Below are 20978 nucleotides of genomic sequence, written 5' to 3' on the forward strand. Positions count from 1 at the left end.
CATAACCTCTGACACCTGTACTAATCAAAACTCTATCTATCTCTGCCTTAAAAATATCCACTGACTTGGCCTCCACAGCCTTCTGTGGCAAAGAATTCCACAGATTCACCACCCTCTGACTAAAGACATTTCCCCTCATCTCCTTCCTAAAAGAACGTCCTTTAATTCTGAGGCTATGACCTCTAGTCCTAGTGGAAACATCTTCTCCACACCCACTCTATCCAAGCCTTTCACTATTCTGTATGTTTCAATGAGGTCCCCCCTCATTCTTCTCAACTCCAGCGAGTCCAGGACCAGTGCCGACAAACGTTAACCTACTCATTCCTGTGATCATTCTTGTAAACCTCTTCTGGACCCTCTCCAGAGCCACCACATCCTTCCTCAGATATGGTGCCCAAAATTGCTCACAATATTACTCACATGGCTCACATGCGTGGATATTTTTAAAGCGGAGATCAATAGGCTAGCAGGGGCCTCCAAACCTTTGAGCTTGGGGGCCACATTATATATTTGGCACATTTTGGCAGGCCATAGGATAAAATAAATATGCCAGTTTTATAAATTTAATGAAAGGTATATATATAGAGAGATAGAGATAGAGATAGAGATAGAGATGGAGATAGAGAGAGAGGGCACAGAGAGAGGCAACTTGCTCATGCCAACCAAGATACCCCATCTCCATCTGCCTGCGTTTGGATCTTGAAATACAATGATGTACCTATTAGTGGCTGTTATGTGTTTATCCAAAAGTCTCTAAAATGCCTCTATCCCACCACACCCACCCCTGGCAGCGCTTTCCCATTCACCTGTGTAAATACATGCCCGCACATCTCCTTTAAACTTTGTCCCTCTCACCTTCAAGCTATGCCCTGTAGTATTTGATGTTTCCACCCTGGGGGATAAAACGTGTTCTGACTGTCAACCCTATGCATGCCTCTCGTCATCTTATATACAGCACTTCTACCCGGTCTCCCCCACACTATAGATGGCAAGAATATAGAAGATTGGTAGAGTTGATACAAGGGTGGGATGTTCTCTCGGGAGTGCCTTTGAGTTTTCCCTGTGTGTGGGTAGAGAGAGAGAGGGGGGGGGTGGGGGTGAGTTGGCGTTTGAGGATTTCCCTTATTTGGCGACCCATTTGATGACTGGTTAGGGCAGCCCGCCTACCGAGAAGCTCCTAATTCGGGTGTGTGAGGATTTCGTCAGTTGCGTGCTGACATGACACAACTGTATCCAGGGTGAAGCGGCCAATTGCTGCAACGCGGCATCCCAATTGTTCAACACGGGCTGATGATGTGTTGGGAGTTTCCAATCAGAGGGGGTCGATAGCAACCTCTCGGAAGGGAACAGACGGAAGAAACTGTGTGTCGTGATATTGGTGGATGGCTAATTATATTTGTACCGAACTTCACGTCTCTATCAGGTGGGGAGAACTCTAAAGTCTGTTTACACCACGCTTCTCCGCTCAATGCATTTGTACCTGTTGTCAAATTAATTTTAACCCGCAGTGATTTAAAATTTTTTTTTATCTGTATGATATTTGTAAATGCTAGCTGCAAAATGCAAGGCAGGACGTTGCATTGTTTTTACATTTCCATTTGATGCCCTTTTATTGCCCCATCTTAAAATAATGCAATTTCAGATCGCAAGGTAAGATTTAAGAATAAGATAAAAATGCAATTTGTACTTGCTCGTCCCTTGCCTGGCTGGTGGCGTTGCGTGTTGCGTCTGTGAACAATCCGAGACCCGCTTTGAGAATCGTTCTGCTTCCTTGCGAACGCGCGGTCGACCGGCTGAGTGGCAGAGCTTGGAGGGATATCCAGGACATTACCGCTAACCACGACCCCTGCAAATTGAATCATTTACGCGATGCTTTCTTTGCAGGGAATGTATGTTCAATACTGGGCATTCTTCAATGGGAATGGAAATGCACCTTTCTTATCTTGCTTTGCATAAAAAGTAATTCGTTATGTTTTAGGAGCGACCCAAGATTATCAGATGCATCGTGTATGGTTTGTGTTTTAAAGAAAACATATATATAACGCTGGCCATTGTGGAGTGTTATTAAAGGGAAGGAAGGGGTATTTTAAAATATGCAATCTGTTCCCCGCGTCTAATTTTTGGCTGACGTGCTTGAAACCCCGCATAAAGATGATGGGAGACACCAGGAACTGCAGATGCTTCATGATAAGGGGGCGACACATGCGGATTTGAGGCGTCTGTTACAGAGTGTAAACGGCTGGGGGCAAGAGCCGAGGCAGCGGGCTCACCAGCGAACAAGGACGGAGATGGTCAAACAAACGCATTGAAGCGCCTGCTCCCATTGTCAACAGAGCAGGGAGAGTGTGGGGGAGAGAGAGAGATCAGCGTACCACGACTTGCTACGGCTCAGACCGGGCAGGCTGTTGTTGCAAAGAGAAATCCCGACATTCGGGGTTTATTGCACATTGTTGAGTTTGCTTCCAGAGGCAACTAACTGCAAGACGCCAGCGATGCTTGGCGTTCAAATTCACATTCCGGTCACACACGATCGCCGATTGTCTGAGCCTGACCAGGAATTGGTCGGGTGTTCTCTGTGGCTAACCCCTAGTGACTGACTGCTGCCGCCAGATCCCACAGTTTTAATTGTGTATGTGCACAAAATACAATCACTGGCCCAGAGCCGTCAAACGCTCGAGTTGTACCTCGATGTACTACAAGCTAACACGGACCAACATGCCCCATCCACACTAATCCCACCTGGCCCCGCTTGGCCCATATCCCTCTCACGAAGGGTCTCAACTCAAAACATCACCCATTCCTTCTCTCCAGAGATGCTGCCTGTCTCGCTGAGTTACTCCTTTTGTGTCTATCTTCCATTTCCCTTTAAACCTTTCCTATCCATGTACCTGTCCAATTGTCTCTTAAATGTTATGATAGAACCTGCCTCAAGTACCTCCTCGGGCAGTTCGTTCTATGCACCTACCAACCTTTTGTGTTAAAAAAAAAAGTTACACCAAAGTTCCTATTAAATCTTATCACCCCTTCACCTTAAACCTATAGCCTCTTGTTCTCAATTCCCCTACTCTGGGCAAAAGGCTCCATGCATTTACCCCAATCTACTCCTCCTGTGGCCTTGCACATAGAAACATAGAAATTAGGTGCAGGAGTAGGCCATTCGGCCCTTCGAGCCTGCACCGCCATTCAATATGATCATGGCTGATCATCCAACTCAGTATCCCGTACCTGCTCTCCATACCCTCTGATTCCCTTAGCCACAAGGGCCACATCTAACTCCCTCTTAAATATAGCCAATGAACTGGCCTCAACTACCCTCTGTGGCAGAGAGTTCCAGAGATTCACCACTCTCTGTGTGAAAAAAAGTTTTCTCATCTCGGTTTTAAAGGATTTCCCCCTTGTCCTTAAGCTGTGACCCCTTGTCCTGGATTTCCTCAACATCGGGAACAATCTTCCTGCATCTAGCCTGACCAACCCCTTAAGAATTTTGTAAGTTTCTATAAGATCCCCTCTCAATCTCCTAAATTCTAGAGAGTATAAACCAAGTCTATCCAGTCTTTCTTCATAAGACAGTCCTGACATCCCAGGAATCAGTCTGGTGAACCTTCTCTGCATTCCCTCTATGGCAATAATGTCCTTCCTCAGATTTGGAGACCAAAACTGTACGCAATACTCCAGGTGTGGTCTCACCAAGACCCTGTACAACTGCAGTAGAACATCCCTGCTCCTATACTCAAATCCTTCGGCCAGACAAAAGTGAAATGAATCCATTCAAAAGGAGATCTATGTTTAAGGTTTATTATTATCACAGGCAGTGTTACTCCATGCAAGAATACAATTGTTTCATTTTGGTACATTTGACAATATGGCTTGGGCTCTGGGCCAGTACTCGCTGGAGTTTAGAAGGATGAGGGAGATCTCTTTGAAAACTACTGAATAATGAAAGGCCTAGATAGGGTGGATGTGGAGAGGATGTTTCCAGTAGTGGGAGAGTCTAGGACCAGAGGACACTCACTGCCTCAGAATAAAAGGATGTGCCTCTAGAATGGAGATGTGGAGGAATTTCTTTAGCCAGAGGGCGGAGAGTCTGTGCAATTCATTGGCACAGACAGTTGTGGAGGCCAAGTCATTGGGTATTTTAAAAGTGCAGGTTGAAAAGTTCCTGATTTGCAAAGCCATCAAAGGTTACGGAGAGAAGGCAAGAGAATGGGGTTGAGAGGGGAAAATAGATCAGCTATGATTGAAAGGTGGAGCAGACATCATGGGCTGAATGGCCTAATTCAGCTCCTATGTCTTATGATGTTATGAAAACACTCTTGTCACTCTCTTGACTCTTGTGTCCTGTTACTGTGAAAAGCTTCAGTTCACATGCTACCCAATCAAGTAGATAATACGATACATGAATCCAATGGAGCTAAACAGAAGTATAAAAGGTAGAAAGATGCCAGAGTGGTATCTATACTCTAATAGGTTTAGAGGGTTATGGGCAGATGGGACTAGTGTAGATGGGGCATGTTGGCCGGCATGGGCAAATTGGGCCTGAAGGAACTGTTTCCACACTGGATGATTCTATGGCCTCCAATATAATTGTAGCTCTTAGGGATAGCGGAGTAAAGGGATATGGGGAGAAGGCAGGAACGGGGTACTGATTGTGGCTGATCAACCATGAACACATTGAATGGCGGTGCTAGCTCGAAGGGCCGAACGGTTGAATGTTGAGGTGTTGTTTGAAGATAGTTCAGGCAATGGTGGGGTCCTTAAATGGAGTCATAGCCCCATCGGCCCAACTTGCCCATGCCGACCAAGTTTAGTTAATTATTGTCACGTGTACCATGGTACAGTGAAGAGCTTTTTTGTTGCGTGCTGTCCAGTCAGTAAAAAGACTATACATGATTACAATCAAGCCATCCACAATGTACAGATACAAGATGAAGGGAATAACGTGTGGCGGAATGCTAGTGTTAGAATATAGATTTAAAAGAGTGGGGCAATTGTAATGAATGATAGCAAAACAACATAGGCACTGAACAAGAATATGCATTAGGACAGAGCTGCTACATAAATAATTACTCAAAAGCTTGAAACCATAACATAAAACAATTATAATTCTTGATCCAATCTCTGAAATTCCATTCTATACTTGAATGTATAATTTCAACAAATATAGTTTTTTAATTATAAGGTTTGGAACACAATGATGATGCTGGTATTCAATATAATGATGTTGTTATTATTGTATCCAATTAAAAGAGGTGATTTTTTTTCAGGTTGTGGTGGTGGTTGTTAGTATGAAATATATTTAAATCAGCAGATAGTTAACTCTTAAGACAGATACAAAGTGCTGGAGTAACTGGGCGGATCAGGCATTGTCTCTGGAGTACATGGATCGGTGATGTTTTGGGTCGCGTCCCTACTTCAGATTTCAGACCCGGATCTTTGGTGCTGTGAGTCCGAAGAAGGATCCCGACCCGAAACGTCACCATCTTTTCTCTCCAGAGACGCTGCCTGACCCGCTGAGTTACTCTAGCAATTTGTGTCTATCTTCGGTACAAACCAGCAGCTGAAGTTCCTTTCTACACATTTTGTTTGCGGTTCTTTGTTTCTACTGAAAATTGCATCTACTTCTATCTTTAAAATGTAATGTGCATTTTCTTTTTAGTGAATCAGAAGTAAAATATTGGAGCAAATTAAACACCCACTATTTTGGGTGGAACATTGTGACAACTGTACGGAAATGGCTGGTTAGTCAGGCTACTGTTGTGGGCACAGATGTTGTGGACACAGATTGTGTAGCTGCTGGATTGTTGCGGAAGTGGTGTGTACTCAGTGTGTTCAACTTACCCGCACTCCCACTTGGATGCTGACAGCCCTACTCCACTTTCCTGGAAGTGTCTGTTGTAAATGTAATGGGGAGATGAAGGAGATTTTGGAATATTAAAGTTAATGGGTAGACTCAAGATATAATGACCAGGAGAAATCAGGCATTGCACCCAAGCCATATGGTTAATTGGTTCAAGTATTTAGAGATACAGCACGGCACCACACCCTTCGGCTCACCAAGTCCACGCCGACCATCGATCACCCGTTCTGTTCACACTAGTTCTGTTATCCAACTTTCGCATCCCCTCCCAAGTCACGAGGGGGGCAATTTACAGAGGCCGATTAACTTACAAACCTACACATTGGAGGAAACGCAAATAGGCAGTGCTACCCAATTCAAGGATATCTCAACAATGATCATGTATTGTCCAGTGTTGTGCCAAATCTACAAAATGCTCAGCTAATGTCTCAGCAACCAGCAGATGGAATTCTAGCTGGTACTTTGGGAGATTGATGTCTGGGTACTAACCCCAACATCGAAGGGTTCTAAAGGAGGCTCCCCTCAAAAAGTGCAGCCAGCATCATCAGAGACCCACACCACCCTGGCCAGGCTCTCATTCCACTCCTGCTATCGGGAAGCAGGTACAGGAGTCTGAAAGGTGTTATGTTCAGGAACATCAACTTCCCAACAGCCATCAGGCACTTGAACACGACAAACACTGACTAAACTATGAACTGTGGACTGTGTTTGGTTGCACCTTAGGGCAGCATAGTGGTGCAATGGTAGAGTTGCTGCCTCACAGTGCCAGAGACCCAGGTTTCATCCTGAATATGGGAGCTGTATGGAGTTTATACGTTCTCCCGTGACCGCGTGGGGTTTCTCCTGGTGCTCTGGTCTCCTCCCACGTTCCAAAGACGTGCAGGTTTGTAGGTTAATTGGCTTCCGTGAATTGTCCGTAGTGTGTAGGATATAACCAGTGTACCAGCTGATCGCTGGTCGGCAAGGACTTGGTGGACTGAAGGGCATGTTTCCGTGCTGTATCTCTTAAAGAAAAATGGACTTTGGGATTTATTGTAGAGGTTATTGATTGATTGAATTTTGTTTTGTGTATTATATGTTATCTATGAGTATTGTGTTTACAAACCTGGTATGTCATGGAAAGGAGGAACTTCATAGTTCTATTGGCTGTAACAGAATAAGTAATTTCTCATGCTTTAAAGGGACATTAAAACTTACTGAATAGTGAAAGGCCTGGATAGAATGGATATTGAGAGGATGTTTCCACCAGTGGGTGATTCTAGGACCTGAGGCCATAGCCTCAGAATAAAAGGATGTACCATTAGAAAGCAGATGAGTAGGAGCTTCTTTGGTCAGAGGGTGGTGAATCTGTGGAATTCATTGCCACGGAGGGCTGTGGAGGCCAAGTCATTGTGTATTTTTAAGGTGGAGATTCTTGATTAGTACCGCTGTCAAGGGTTATGGGGAGATGGCAGGAGAATGGGGTTGAGAGGGAATGATGGATCAGCAATGATTGAGCGGAGTAGTCTTGATGGGCCGAATGGCCTAATTCAGCTCCTAGAACTTATGAACGTTGTTGACTCTTGATGTTTGGTCATTCAGATGTTTTTGTGCCATTATCAAAAGGGCATCATCACATAGGGTTCCCTCGGTGAGTAACAGAGAAGTTGAACTTGGGTAGTCCAGCCACATCTTTGCCACAGTTGTGAATCAATCGCTGACGTTTGTTCTCCTTGTGAACTTTCAGGAGGTCTAAAACATGGAACCAGTGGAGAAATGGAACAAAGACTTGCTCGTTCTCAAGCTTCTGAACAACAAGTTGAACTCAAAGGGAAATGGGACCAAAGGTAGGGATGTTTGGCACTATAACCATGACAAGATTGTGTACTGTCAGGATAATCTTAATTTGAATTTAAAATATCTTAATATACAATATTTTGGATTAATTGTTTCAGGGTTCTATGCCAGAACCTCTGTCATTTGCGATAAGTATATAATTACTTGGATGCAAATGTAGATGGATTGGTTAGTATGTTTGCAGATGGCACCAAGTTTTCTGCGGTCATGAACTGTGAAGAAGGCTTCAAATTATACAGCGGGATATAGATCAATGGGTGGGGAAGTGGCAGATGGAGTTTAGTCCAAGCAAATGGGAGGTGGGAGATTGAATATAAGAAGAAAATATACAATTAATGGCAAAACCTTTAGCAACATTGATGTACAGAGGGAGGTTGGGGTCCAAGTCTATAACCCCCTGAACCTGGCAGCACTGGTAGATAGAGTGATAACGAAAGCATGCAGTGGGCATTGAGTATAAGAGTCAGGAAGTCACGATGCTAATTTGTAGGGTTTTAATTTGGCTGCATTTGGTGTATTATGTGCAGTTCTGGTCGCCCCATTACAGGAGGCTGTTGGAGAGGATGTAGAGGATGTTTACCAGAATGATTCCTGGATTAGGGAATATAAACTACGGAGTGAGGTTAGACAGACTTGGATCATTTCCCCTGGAATGACAGAAGCTGAGAGGATACCTAAATGATATATAACATATGAGAGGCATAGTTAGGGTAGACAGTCAAAACCTTTTACCCAAATACTAAAATGAATATAAAATACTACAGGACATTGCCTTAAGGTGAGAGGGACAAAGTTTAAAGGAGATGTGCAGGGCATGTTTTTTTACACAGAAGGTGGTTGGGGGCCAGAACTTGCTGCTGGGGGTGGTGGTGGAGGCAGATTTAGTTGTAGATTTGAGAGCGTTTTGTACAGTTACATGTACATGGAGGGATATGGATTATGTGTAGGCAGATACGAATTAGTCTTAGTAGCATGTTCGGCATGGACATTGTGGGCCTGTTCCTGTGCTGTACTGAGCTATGATGTCAGACTGAGGAGGGGTCCCGACCCGAAATGTCACCCGTCCTTTTCTTCCAGAGATGCTGCCTGGCCCGCTGAGTTGCTCCAGCACTTTGTCTCTATCTTTGTTCAAGGGCTTGCTGTGCTGCTAATGAGACCAGCATAGCAGTTGTTACGTAACCCCATCAGGCTCCAAAGAATGGGTTACAGACTCAAACTGAGTCGGGTGCAGAGTGAAAGACTGGATTATGGTGCCTTTAGTGTAAAGTTAATGATGCATCTAATATTTTCATTGATTGAAAAATACAGTATGGAAATAGGCCCTTCGGCCCTCTGCATCCGCGCCGACCATTGATCAGGGGGCAGAAAGCTAGAAGAGAGGGGGCTGCAGGACAAAGCCTGATAAGTGATAGGTGGATACAGGGGAGGGGAGTTTTGATGGATAGACAGAGGTGAAAGAGAGACAGAAGGGTCAGATAAGGAGAGAAGAGGAGTGAATTGAAATTGATTGAAAGATACAGCATGAAAAGAGGCCCTTCAGCCCACCGAGTCCGTGCTGACCAACGATCACCCGTTCTCACCTGCTCTATGTGATCCAGCTTTCACATCCGCTCCCTACACACTAAGGGGAAATTTTACAGAGGGCCGATTAACCTACAAACCTGCACATCTTTGGGACGTGGGAGGAAGCAGAGCACCCGGAGGTAACGCATGCGGTCACAGGGAGAACATGCAAACTCCACACACAGACAGCACCCGAGGTCAGGATTGAGCCCGGGTCTCTGGCGCTGCGAGGTCACTGTACTGCCGCCCGGATAGGCTTTTTCCCAATTTTTCTCTGCCATATTATATTCTAAAGAAAAGGCCACAACCTTCCCCGAAACTTCCCCAGCCCCTTTGATGGAGGCCGGTTGGGTGTGGGACCAGCATGGGGATGCATGCGGTTAAAATATTGTGTTTCTCACAAAATGGAAGCATAGGGCACTCAATAAAGAACATTGTTCCTCTTTCTAGCTTGTGAGGCAATCGCTGCATTTCACCTGCAGCACCCGCTGGCTACTAGTCATCATATGAACAAAAGATCCAACTACAATTATGGTGCTTTCAATATTAAATTATTAGTACCTTTAATACTTCGACCCACCAACTCCATGCCGACCGTCGGTCACCCATTCACACTAGTTCTGTGTTATGCCACTTGCCCATCCACTCCCTACACCCCAGGGCAATTTACGCAATTGAATCTACAGACCGATGTGTCGTTAGGATATGGGAGAATACCTAGCCCCCATCTCTTTTCCAGCTTTCTCCCCCCTACTGCAATCAGTCTAAAGAAGGATCCAAAATGTCACCTATCCATGTCCTCCAGAGACACTGCCTGACCCACTGAGTTACTCCTGCACTTTTGCATTTTTTCCCTTGTAAACCAGCATCTGCTGTGAGGTTCAAGTTTATTATTGTCATGTGTACCAAGCTACAGTGAAAAGCTTTGCTTTGCATGTCCTTCAATCAAATAATACTATGCATGAATACAATTAAGTCACACTCGCATACAATTGGCAGAGCATAGTGGAGAAACAGTGCAGAATATAGTTCTCAGCATTGCAGCGCATCAGTTCCAGAGACAGAGTCCAATGTCCTCAATGGGGTCGAGCTGAATGGGACAGTACCCTAACTTATGGAAGAACTGTTCAGAAGGCTGATCACAGAGGGGAAGCAGCAGTTCCTGACTCTGGTGATGCGCACTTTCAAGCTTTTGTACCTCCTGCCAAATGTTAGCGGGGAGAAGAAGGAATAACCGTGTGGGACAAGTCTTCGATTGTGTTGGCTGCTTTTCCGAGGCAACGTGAAGTGTAATGGGAATCAATGGTGGGAAGTCTGGTTTGTGTGATCGACTGGGCTACATCTACAACTCTCTGCAATTACTTATGGTCTTGGGCAGAGCTGTTCCCAAACCAAGCTTGATGCAACCTGGCAGTATAATTTCTATGGTGGGTACACAAAAATGCTGGAGAAACTCAGCGGGTGCAGCAGCATCTATGGAGCGAAGGAAATAGGCAACGTTTCGGTCCAAAACCCTTCTTCAGACTGCTCCAGACATAAATAATTTCTATGGTGTATTTGTAGAAGTTTATGAATTATTGGAGACAGTCCAAATTTCCTCGGTCTCCCAAAGCTAGTAGAGGGTTCCTTCTTGGCTGTTGCGTTGATGTGTCTGGTCCACGATAGTTCATTGGCAATATTAACACCAAGGAACTGGAAGCTCTCAACTATTTCTTCCTGGTTTCTCCATGTAGGAATGCGAAACGGGTGATGTTTTTGACCCCCATTGCGAAATGTATGAAGGTTTTGAGCCACAATTGGCTCCTATTTAACCCAAATAATTGCAACTACAAACTGGACATTCCACAGATAGTAATGATGTCCCGAAGTATGTAATTTTGAGGGTCAGATTTTATACACTTGGTTCAGGAGCAAAAAAGGGCTCACAGTTGCGTTTCATCACTGTTGCCCCTTTCAGGACATCGCAAGTGCTTGCTGCCAATTAGATACCTATCCAGCATAGTTACTTTTGATTTGTAGGAAACGCCACACCATCTAAGCGAGACCCGGGTTCGATCCCGACAACGGGTGCTGTCTGTAGGGATTTTGTACGTTCTCCCCGTGACCACGTGTGTTTTCTCTGAGATCTTCGGTTTCCTCCCACACTCTAAAGACGTACAGGTAATGTAGGTTAATTGGCTTGGTGTATGTGTAAATTGTCACTCGTGTGTGCAGGATAGTGTTAATGTGCGGGGGTCGCTGGTCGGTGTGGACTCGGTGGGCCGAAGGTCCTGTTTCCGCACTGTATCTATAAACTAAACTAAATCTTCACATGGCAAACTCACAGAGGAGTATGTTGATGATTAAAAATAACAGTTTTTAGAATATTGAGCAATGCTTTGACAGACATTAAGGTAAATAGTGCTGGGAATTGCTGTTATCTTTGAATGATGGATGGCAATTTCATAATAATTGATCCATGCAGTGTAATGATACAGCAGCCATTCATTGACTGCTCACATTACCCTTGTGTAGACTGCTCTTGCAGGAGGTATCTTTTATTTGTCTTCATCTCGGCAGGTTGACAAAGTATCTTAGCATTATGTATATTAAAATAAAAACCTACCGGATTTCCAAAATAAAAACAGAAAATGTTGAAAACATTGAGAAGATCGGACAGCATTTGTGGACACTGTTTGCTCCATCTACACTTCACGCTGCCTCGGAAAAGCAGCCAACATAATCAAAGGCTTGTCCCACCCCGGTCATTCCTTCGTCTCCCCACTCCTCTTGGGCAAAAGCTACACAAGCCTTTATCTTACTGTACATACAGAAAGCGAGCACCACCAGCTTCCTCCCCTCTGTTATTGAGTTTGTACATTCTCCCTGTGAACGTGTAAGTTTTCCCCGGGTGCTCCGATTTCCTCCCACACTCCAAAGACAGGCAGGTTTGTAGGTTAATTGTGTTTCCGCACTGTATCTCTAAACGAAACTAAATGTACCTAGGTACAGTGAAATTCTTTGTGTGGGCATTCAATGCATAAAGTACGCAAAGAGTCACCACAAGTCCACTGCCGTCGAAGTTACAAAAGTATTCATTCTAGTTCGGATGGTCCCTCATTGCATCATGTTCAGCATGGACATTGTGGGCCAAAGGGCCTGTTCCCGTTCTCTACCATTCTACTTACTATGAATTTAAAGTGAGAAATATAAATGATCACAAACTTGGTTAGACACAAAATGCTCGAGTAACTCAGCGGGAGAGACAGCATCTCTGGAGAGAAGGAATGGGTGACGTTTTGTGTCTATCTTTGGTTTAAACCAGCATCTGCAGTTCCTTCTTACACATCGCAAACTTATTGACTTTTGTGCTTTTTTTCTGCAGGAATGATAGCTAAGAACCTCCTACAAATATTGAAGATCCGTGACTGTTTACCGCTCTCCGCTCCTCATTCAGATTGTGGTGCAGGTTTGTACTCTCTCCCGCATTGCTTTGGGAATCATTTGTTTTGGAGGGTGTCAGCTGTACAGAGATTATCGGGCAGATCTGTGTTACTTAACGCAAGATTGGCTGGAGTGTAGATATGGATGTACAGTATGTTACCCCAATCACAATGCTCCTGCTTTCAAACAGGCCCTAGGTTTCACCTTCACTCTGCAGATGCTCCAAGGATGACCATCTATTGCCCAAAATACATCTTGGTCTTAGCTTAATATGACCCTTGTTATGTTGTCAAGAGTAACAGTCATAGAGGCACAGTCATACAGTGCAGAAGCAGGCCCTTCAGCCCAACTCATCCATGCCGACCAAAATGCCCCATCTACCCTAGTCCCACCTGCTTGTGTTTGACCTATATCCCCCTAAACCTTTATTCTATCCCTGCCTCTGTCTTTTTCTGTGTCCGTGTCTGTGTGTGTCTCTCTGTCTCTCTTTCTCCATCTGTATATGTGTGTGTGTGTCTATCACTCTCTCTCTGTCTCTCTGTCTGTCTGTCTGTCTGTCTGTCTGTCTGTCTGTCTGTCTGTCTGTCTGTCTGTCTGTCTGTCTGTCTGTCTGTCTGTCTGTCTGTCTGTCTGTCTGTCCCCCCTCCCTCCTCTCCCTCTCCCTCTCCCTCTCCCCCTCTCCCTCTCACCCTCTCCCTCTCCCTCGCCCCCTCTCCCCCTCTCCCCCTCCCTCTCCCTCTCCCCCTCACCCCTCCCCCTCCCTCTCTCTCTCCATTCTTCCCCTCCGATGTTTCTCCCTATCACTGACTGCTTCCCATTCCTCTTCCGTTGACATCTGCAATTCCCTGGCATGTCTCTCCCTCCTCCTCCCACCCATTCATCCCACATTTTGCCACGGAGAGTGCGTGCTTCACTCCCTCCCACTCAGCTTGCACCCTCTGTGAATCTCTTCAACGCCTGGCTTTGCTTGCAATAACAAACGCTTTTAATTGCAAAAAGCAAATGGGAACCTGCGCAATGTGTTTGCTAGATTCGGAGGTTCGGCCAACTAGTGTCGGGCTGGAGAAGGCCACTGTTTACCCTGGTGACGGACACAAAGACAAGATCACCAGAGTAAGCGGCCACATTTCAGGCCGATCACTTTGGTGCTTTTGTCTCGAGACGCGCACACACACACACACACACACACACACACACACACACTACTCTTTGTGTTAATGTTTAGCCAGTAACTTTGTTATCGTGCTAAGCACGTGGTACATGCTTTGTAAAGTAAAAGGAACTACCCCGAGTCACCGTTCTCATAGGGTTTGTAGCAGTGGGTTTGAATTGGCCATAGTTTTATTACCAAGAATGAAGATATGTATATTATTCACAAGACCTGGGGTTGGACAAAAGATTCCACAAGCTGCAAAAACGACAGTGGCTGTTGCCATAGGAAGCCAGTTGATTACTGACTATCTGTTGGTAAGAACAAGATTTTTTGTATATTTTGTGGAGAGTCCCCTCCCTACCTTCACACCTGAGACTCTAAAAAAAAGATGGTTCGCTGTCTGATTGACAACCTTCCCTAGAATCTCTTGAATTTTATTTCTGCATCAACCTGAAGTCTTTCTTGCAACAGTGGCGCAGCGGGTAGAACTGCTGCCTCACCGCGCAGGAGACTCGGGTCCGATCCTGACCTCGGGCGGTATCTGTGTGTGGAGTTTGCACGTTCTCCCTGCGACCACGTGGGTTTCCTCCGGGTGCTCCAGGTTTCCTCCCACATCTCAAAGATGTGCGGGTTTGTTGGTTAACTAGCCTCTGAAAATTACCCATAGTGTGTAGGAGTGGGTGAGAAAGTGAGATAACATAGAACGATGGTGAGTGGTGATCAATGGTCGATGGGCCGAAGGGCCTATTACCATGCTGTATCTTTCAATTAATTTTAATTCACCCGTCTCTATATCTGACATCCTTGGGTCTCTTTTTCATCTCTAGCCTTTGTCTACCCATCTGCCTTTCAAAACCCCTCTGCCTTATATCCACCTATCACTTACCAGTCTTGGTCCTGCCCCCACCTCTCTTTTCCAGCTTCCCCCCCCCCCCCCCCCCCCCCCCTCCTGCCCCCACCCCCGGACTGAACAAGGGTCCCGATGTGAAACGTTGCCTGTCCACTCCCTCCACAGATGCTGCCTGACCCGCCGAGTTCCAGCAGCACTTTGTGTTTTAAAGCAGAGATTTACAGATTCCTGATTAGTAAGGGTGTGGGGGGTTGTGGGGAGAAGGCAGGAGAATGGGGTTGAGAGGAAAAGAGAGATCAGCCACGATTGAATTGCGGAGTAGACTTGATGGGCCGAATGTCCGAATTCTGCTCCGAGAACTTATGAACTTACTCAATATTCCAGCTTCTGCAGTTCCATCTGTCTACAACGCCTCCTTTCCTTCTGAAATGTAAATGCATTTGAGCATATTTTGCTTTCTAAATATTGTGGCAGAAATATCAGGTTTGCTTCTCTGAAGTGGCTCGTATGATTGAGGCTGGGAATAGACACACAGCAGCAGCCTGCTCTCTCCTGGAAAGTGGGCACAAGAGGCATTAGCCTGGAGCACTCGGTGAAAATTAAATTTCTGCACGGATGTTGACCTGGTGACTAGTTCGTGCTCAACTCCATTATTGATTCTTCAATAAAGAACAAAAGCCCACAGACACTGTGCGGTTGTTTTTATCAGTCAAGGCTCGGGTCCTAATCTGAAAAGAGATTGCAATGGGACGCCTCCAGGTGTGACAGGTAAAGATAGAAGGAGAAGTACAGGACATGGGGAGTGGTGGGGGCCTGGAACCTCAGGAAGTGAACTGCTGATACTGGTTCACTAAAGTATTCCTGCATTCCATCCGCTCCCCTCCCCTCTCTCTCACCCTCCCCTCTCTCTCACCCTCCCCTCTCTCTCACCCTCCCCTCTCTCTCACCCTCCCCCATCCTAGTTATCCTATGAGTTCCACTGTTCGTATCTTTGTATCCCTCTTGCTATCACAACAATGGGCCATTCTAGGCACCACCCTTCCTGAGGTCATCTGTTGTTAGACCTGATTTGTCCTGGCCTTTTGTTCCCCTCCCCCCCAATCTCTACTATCAGTCTGAAGAAGGGTTCCAACCCGAAACAACACCTACTCCTTTCCTCGAGAGACGCTGCCTGACCTGCTGAGTCGCTCCAGTGTCTATCTTGGATATGATAGTGAGTTTAAGAGGCTTTTTGGCGGGAAGGGAATGGAAGGATATGGTTCACGTGGAGACAGAGGAGATTAGTTTAATTTGGCTTCATGTTTGGCACAATGACTTTAGTTTAGTTTAGAGATGCTGTGTGGAAACAGGCCCTTCGGCCCACAGAGTCCACGCCAACCAGTGATCACATCGTACACGAGTTCTATCCTACAAAATAGGGCCAATTTACAGAAGCCAATTAACTTAAACCTGCATGTCTTCTGAACGTGGGAGGAAACTAGAGCACCAGGAAAAAACCCACATGGTCGCGAGGAGAACGTACAAACTCCATAAAGACAGCACCTGTGGTCATGATCTAACCCGGGTCTCTAGCGCTGTAAGGCAGCAACTCTACCGCTGTGTCACCGTGCCATAATTTCCCACACGAGCCACTTGATCTCTGCTTGCCTTCAGTCGTTATGAGCTACACATTTATGGGACGTAAATGTTATTCCCATTACCGTTTATCTGTGCACTGTGGACGGCTTGATTGTATTCATGTATATATAGTCTTTTCTTTGACTGGATAGCACGCAAACAAAAACTTTTCACTGTACCTCGGTACATGTGACAATAAGAAAAACTAGAACTAAACTATCTACTTTGTTAGAGGATGGACACAAAATGCTGGAGTCGGGCCTGTCCCACATGGGCGTCATTTGTGCGTCACACAGGTGGCGCGCGAAGATTTCGTGAATCCCAAAATCCTGGGGCGGTGCGCGGAACCGTGCGTCACTGCCTACATCACCACGCACCATGCACACATAACGCACGCCATGCACGCATCACATGCGCGTCACAACACGTAAATGATGTCGCGTAAATGACGCGCAAATTTACGCCCACGTGGGACTGGCCCTTAACTCCGCGGGACAGGCTGCATCTCTGGAGAGCAGGAATGGGTGACGTTTCGGGTTGAGAGGAGTATTGTGAGCAATTTGCGTTGCCCTATTATAGGAAGGGTATTGAGGTTTTGGAGACCCGAATCGTCACCCATTCCTTCTCTCCAGACATGATACCTGTCCCGCTGAGCCACTGTAGCACGTTGCAGGATTTTGTGTCTATCATCGGTGAAAACCAGCTTCTGCAGTTGCTTCCGACATGTTTTGCAATTTTCTCTTTTACTCCACAGGTTCATGCCCAGATTTGGGAATGAGTAGAAGCGAGAGACCAGGTTACAAACACATAACCATGACCTCCACCCCCAAGCTCCCGGTCCGGTCACACAGACCCCTCTGTCTATCGGTCTCCTCGGATGGAAACGGGCGATACGCAGCTTTGGAATCTCAGGATTTTAAAAGCAGCCTGAAATCCCAGGTAAACGCAGTAATGTTGTGCATGGGATATTGGTATCATTATGGGATATGTTATGCATGGAATATCGTTCACTCCGGGTACAGCCGGGTATTCATTGTAAAGAAACGTGGCCACGTGTGGTTGGGTTGAGGAGTTGGCTAAGAAATGCAGTGGAAACTCTGAAGAGGATTAGATACTGTATTTGACCACATAGATCGGGGAGCAAGACAATAACCACTTGTAAATAAAGATCTACAGAAATCCGTGGCCTGGAATGAAGAGGGAGAAGGAATTGAGATGCTCCAGCACTTTGTCTTTTTTTTTTTTAAACCAGCAGCTGCAATTCCTGTGTCTCCAAACAATTGAAAGAGTCTGAAGAAGGGTCCCAGGGTCTCTCTCTTGGGTATCGAAGTGAATCGGACAGTACCCTAGCTTAAAAGGGAGGGAGAGAGAAAACGGGGAATTACAGACCAGTTAGTCTAACATCGGTAGTGGGGAAACTGCTAGAGTCAGTTATTAAAGATGGGATAGCAGCACATTTCGAAAGTGGTGAAATCATTGGACAAAGTCAGCATGGATTTATGAAAGGTAAATCATGGCTGACGAATCTTACAGAATTTTTCGAGGATGTAACTAGTACAGTGGATAAGGGAGAACCAGTGGATGTGTTATATCTGGACTTTCAGAAGGCTTTCGACAAGGTCCCACATAAGAGATTAGTATACAAACTTAAAGCATACGGTATTGGGGGTTCAGTATTGATGTGGATAGAGAACTGGCTGGCAGACAGGAAGCAATGAGTAGGAGTAAACGGGTCCTTTTCACAATGGCAGGCAGTGACTAGTGGGGTACCACAAGGCTCAGTTCTGGGACCCCAGCTATTTACGATATATATTAATGATTTGGACGAGGGAATTGAATGCAACATTTCCAAGTTTGCGGATGACACAAAGCTGGGGGGCAGTGTTAGCTGTGAGGAGGATGCTAGGAGGCTGCAAGGTGACTTGGATAGGCTGGGTGAGTGGGCAAATGCATGGCAGATGCAGTATAATGTGGATAAATGTGAGGTTATCCACTTTGGTGGCAAAAACAGGAAAGTAGATTATTATCTGAATGGTGGCCGATTAGGAAAGGGGGAGATGCAACGAGGCCTGGGTGTCATGGTACACCAGTCATTAAAAGTAGGAATGCAGGTGCAGCAGGCAGTGAAGAAGGCGAATGGTATGTTAGCATTCATAGCAAAAGGATTTGAGTATAGGAGCAGGGAGGTTCTACTGCAGTTGTACAGGGTCTTGGTGAGACCACACCTGGAGTATTGAGTACAGTTTTGGTCTCCTAATCTGAGGAAAGACATTCTTGCCATAGAGGGAGTACAGAGAAGGTTCACCAGACTGATTCCTGGGATGTCAGGACTTTCATATGAAGAAAGACTGGATAGCCTCGGTTTGTACTTGCTAGAATTTAGAAGATTGAGGGGGAATCTTATAGAAACTTACAAAATTCTTAAGGGGTTGGACAGGCTAGATGCAGGAAGATTGTTCCCGATTTTGGGGAAGTCCAGAACAAGGGGTCACAGTTTAAGGATAAGGGGGAAATCTTTTAGGACCGAGATGAGGAAAACTTTTTTCACACAGAGAGTGGTGAATCTCTGGAATTCTCTCCCGCAGAAGGTAGTTGAGGCCAGTTCATTGGCTATATTTAAAAGGGAGTTAGATGTGGCCCTTGTGGCTAAAGGGATCAGGGGGTATGGAGAGAAGGCAGGTACAGGATACTGAGTTGGATGATCAGCCATGATCATATTGAATGGCGGTGCAGGCTCGAAGGGCCGAATGGTCTACTCCTGCACCTATTTTCTATGTTTCTATGTTTCTATGTTAAGGAAGGACTGCTCAGAAGCCTGATAACAGAGGGAAGAAACTGTTCCTGAGCATGGTGGTGCTCGCTTTCAAGCTTCTGTATCTTCTGACCAAAGGGAGTGGGGAGAAGAAGGAAAGACCGGGGTGGGACAAGTCCTTGATTTAGTTGGCTGCTTTTCCCAGGCAGCGTGAAATGTAGATGGATTCGATGGTGGTGAATCTGGTCTGTGTGATGGACTGGGCTACATCTACAAGTCTCTGCAATTTCTTGTGGCCTTGGGCAGAGCTTTTCCCAAACCAAACTGCGATGCTTACCATGGTTTAGTTCAGAGATACAGCATGGAAACAGGCCCTTCGGCCCATTGGGTCCACTATGTTACCCCTCTTTTACATCCACTCCCTATGCTCGAGGGGCAATCTTACAGAGGCCAATTAACTTACAAATCTGCACATCTGTGGAATGTGGGAGGAATCCAGAGCACCCGGAGAAAACCCACGTGGTCCAAGGGAGAACATGCCAACTTCACACATACACAGCACCCACGGTCAAGATTGAACCCAGGTGCCTGGCGCTGAGAGGCAACGATTCTACCTGATACGTCACTGTACCACCCTTAAAGTATCAGAACCCTGTTTACAAAAATTATCCAATTCTTAAATAACTTACTTCCAATGCGTTATTTTATTTTAGTGGGCCTGTTTAGTGTAATTATATTTTCTCATGATATTTTCCCTTACACTTTTGCCATCCTTTTTTTGTTTCAGATGGACAAGGCTTACACTACTGGAGCCTCTAGCAGCACGGGATCTTTGGAGAGAGCTTCGCTCTTTTGCGCTTCTGGGTCAACCTCAACGACATCAAATTTAACGGGTTCCAACGAAGCCCTGGCCAAGACCAAGTCTTCCAGCAGATTCTCTCTGTTCTCAGCGCCTTGGAACAGCAGCTCGGAGTCTGACTCCAACCCGCCCTCGAGGACCGGCTCCAAGAGACTCAAGAACCACAGCCGCAAGACGGCGAACAAAACGGACAGTCCAAAGGACAGCAAGCGCGGCATCCCCAAGCAGCTACAGTACTCTGAGCCCGTCATCGCCAAGGTGACGGAGTACATTTACGTGGGGAATGTGAACGCCGCCTACAGTGGACGCGTCCTGTGCAGAAACAACATCGATAGCATCATCGACATGAGCAACCTACCCGAGGAGTCCAACATGTCCCTCATCCCATGCACCTGCACAAAGAACGTAAAGCACAGCTGGTCTCGACTCAAGGTCAACATCAGAGAGTTCTCCAACGATGACGTGTTCCCTCTGAAGGAACATTGCTTCGAGGACATTAACGGCTGCATCAGTGCATCAGCGGAGAAACAGAAGCGAGTCCTGGTTCACTGCCGGGATGGGTACTCCTTGGCACCGACTTGTATCATACAGTTCCTCATGTTGAAACAAAACATGCATCTCTTGACAGCGTACGAATTTGTGAGATCCAAGTATCCTCTCAACATCAAGGAACACCATCAGAATCTCTTGGTGACGCTGGAAAAGTCTCTCAGACCAGGCAAAACGGACCCCGAGTGTTTTAAACAAGCTCTGTCTCGAAAGATAGCTTGGACTTAATCCCAAACGCTTGTATCTTCACAGCCTGGTCCAAATAAATGCCTTAAAGTTTCCCCTCACAGAGTCAATTAATCAAAAGTTGGAAACTGGAAACAATTGCCTGCAACTTTGCTTGGCTTGAATATTTTGTTTCGGGTACAAAACTTGGACATATGTGTCCCTTCCTGGGGCATTTACATACACTTTTATAAATTGTCCCTTGGTTTCTTTCTGCATTGAATTTTTCCCTTAATTTATTTGTTTAATTTTCCAAATGGAATAAATAAAAGAGTGATGAATGATTGGATTGAA

The 20978-nt window shown here is 45.8% G+C and overlaps 1 protein-coding gene across 1 annotated transcript; it reads left to right on the forward strand.

Moving 5' to 3' along the window:
• The first annotated feature begins 1321 nt into the window (after nucleotides 1–1321).
• On the forward strand, nucleotides 1322–20978 carry LOC116984699. Its single transcript, XM_033039009.1, has 5 exons — nucleotides 1322–1423; nucleotides 7584–7683; nucleotides 12621–12704; nucleotides 17054–17238; nucleotides 19839–20978. Exons 2-5 carry the CDS (start codon nucleotides 7596–7598, stop codon nucleotides 20685–20687), a joined length of 1206 nt encoding a protein of 401 aa, XP_032894900.1. The 5' UTR covers nucleotides 1322–1423; nucleotides 7584–7595; the 3' UTR covers nucleotides 20688–20978.

This window comes from Amblyraja radiata, chromosome 20 (assembly GCF_010909765.2).
Source record: "Amblyraja radiata isolate CabotCenter1 chromosome 20, sAmbRad1.1.pri, whole genome shotgun sequence".
Lineage (NCBI taxonomy): Eukaryota > Metazoa > Chordata > Chondrichthyes > Rajiformes > Rajidae > Amblyraja > Amblyraja radiata.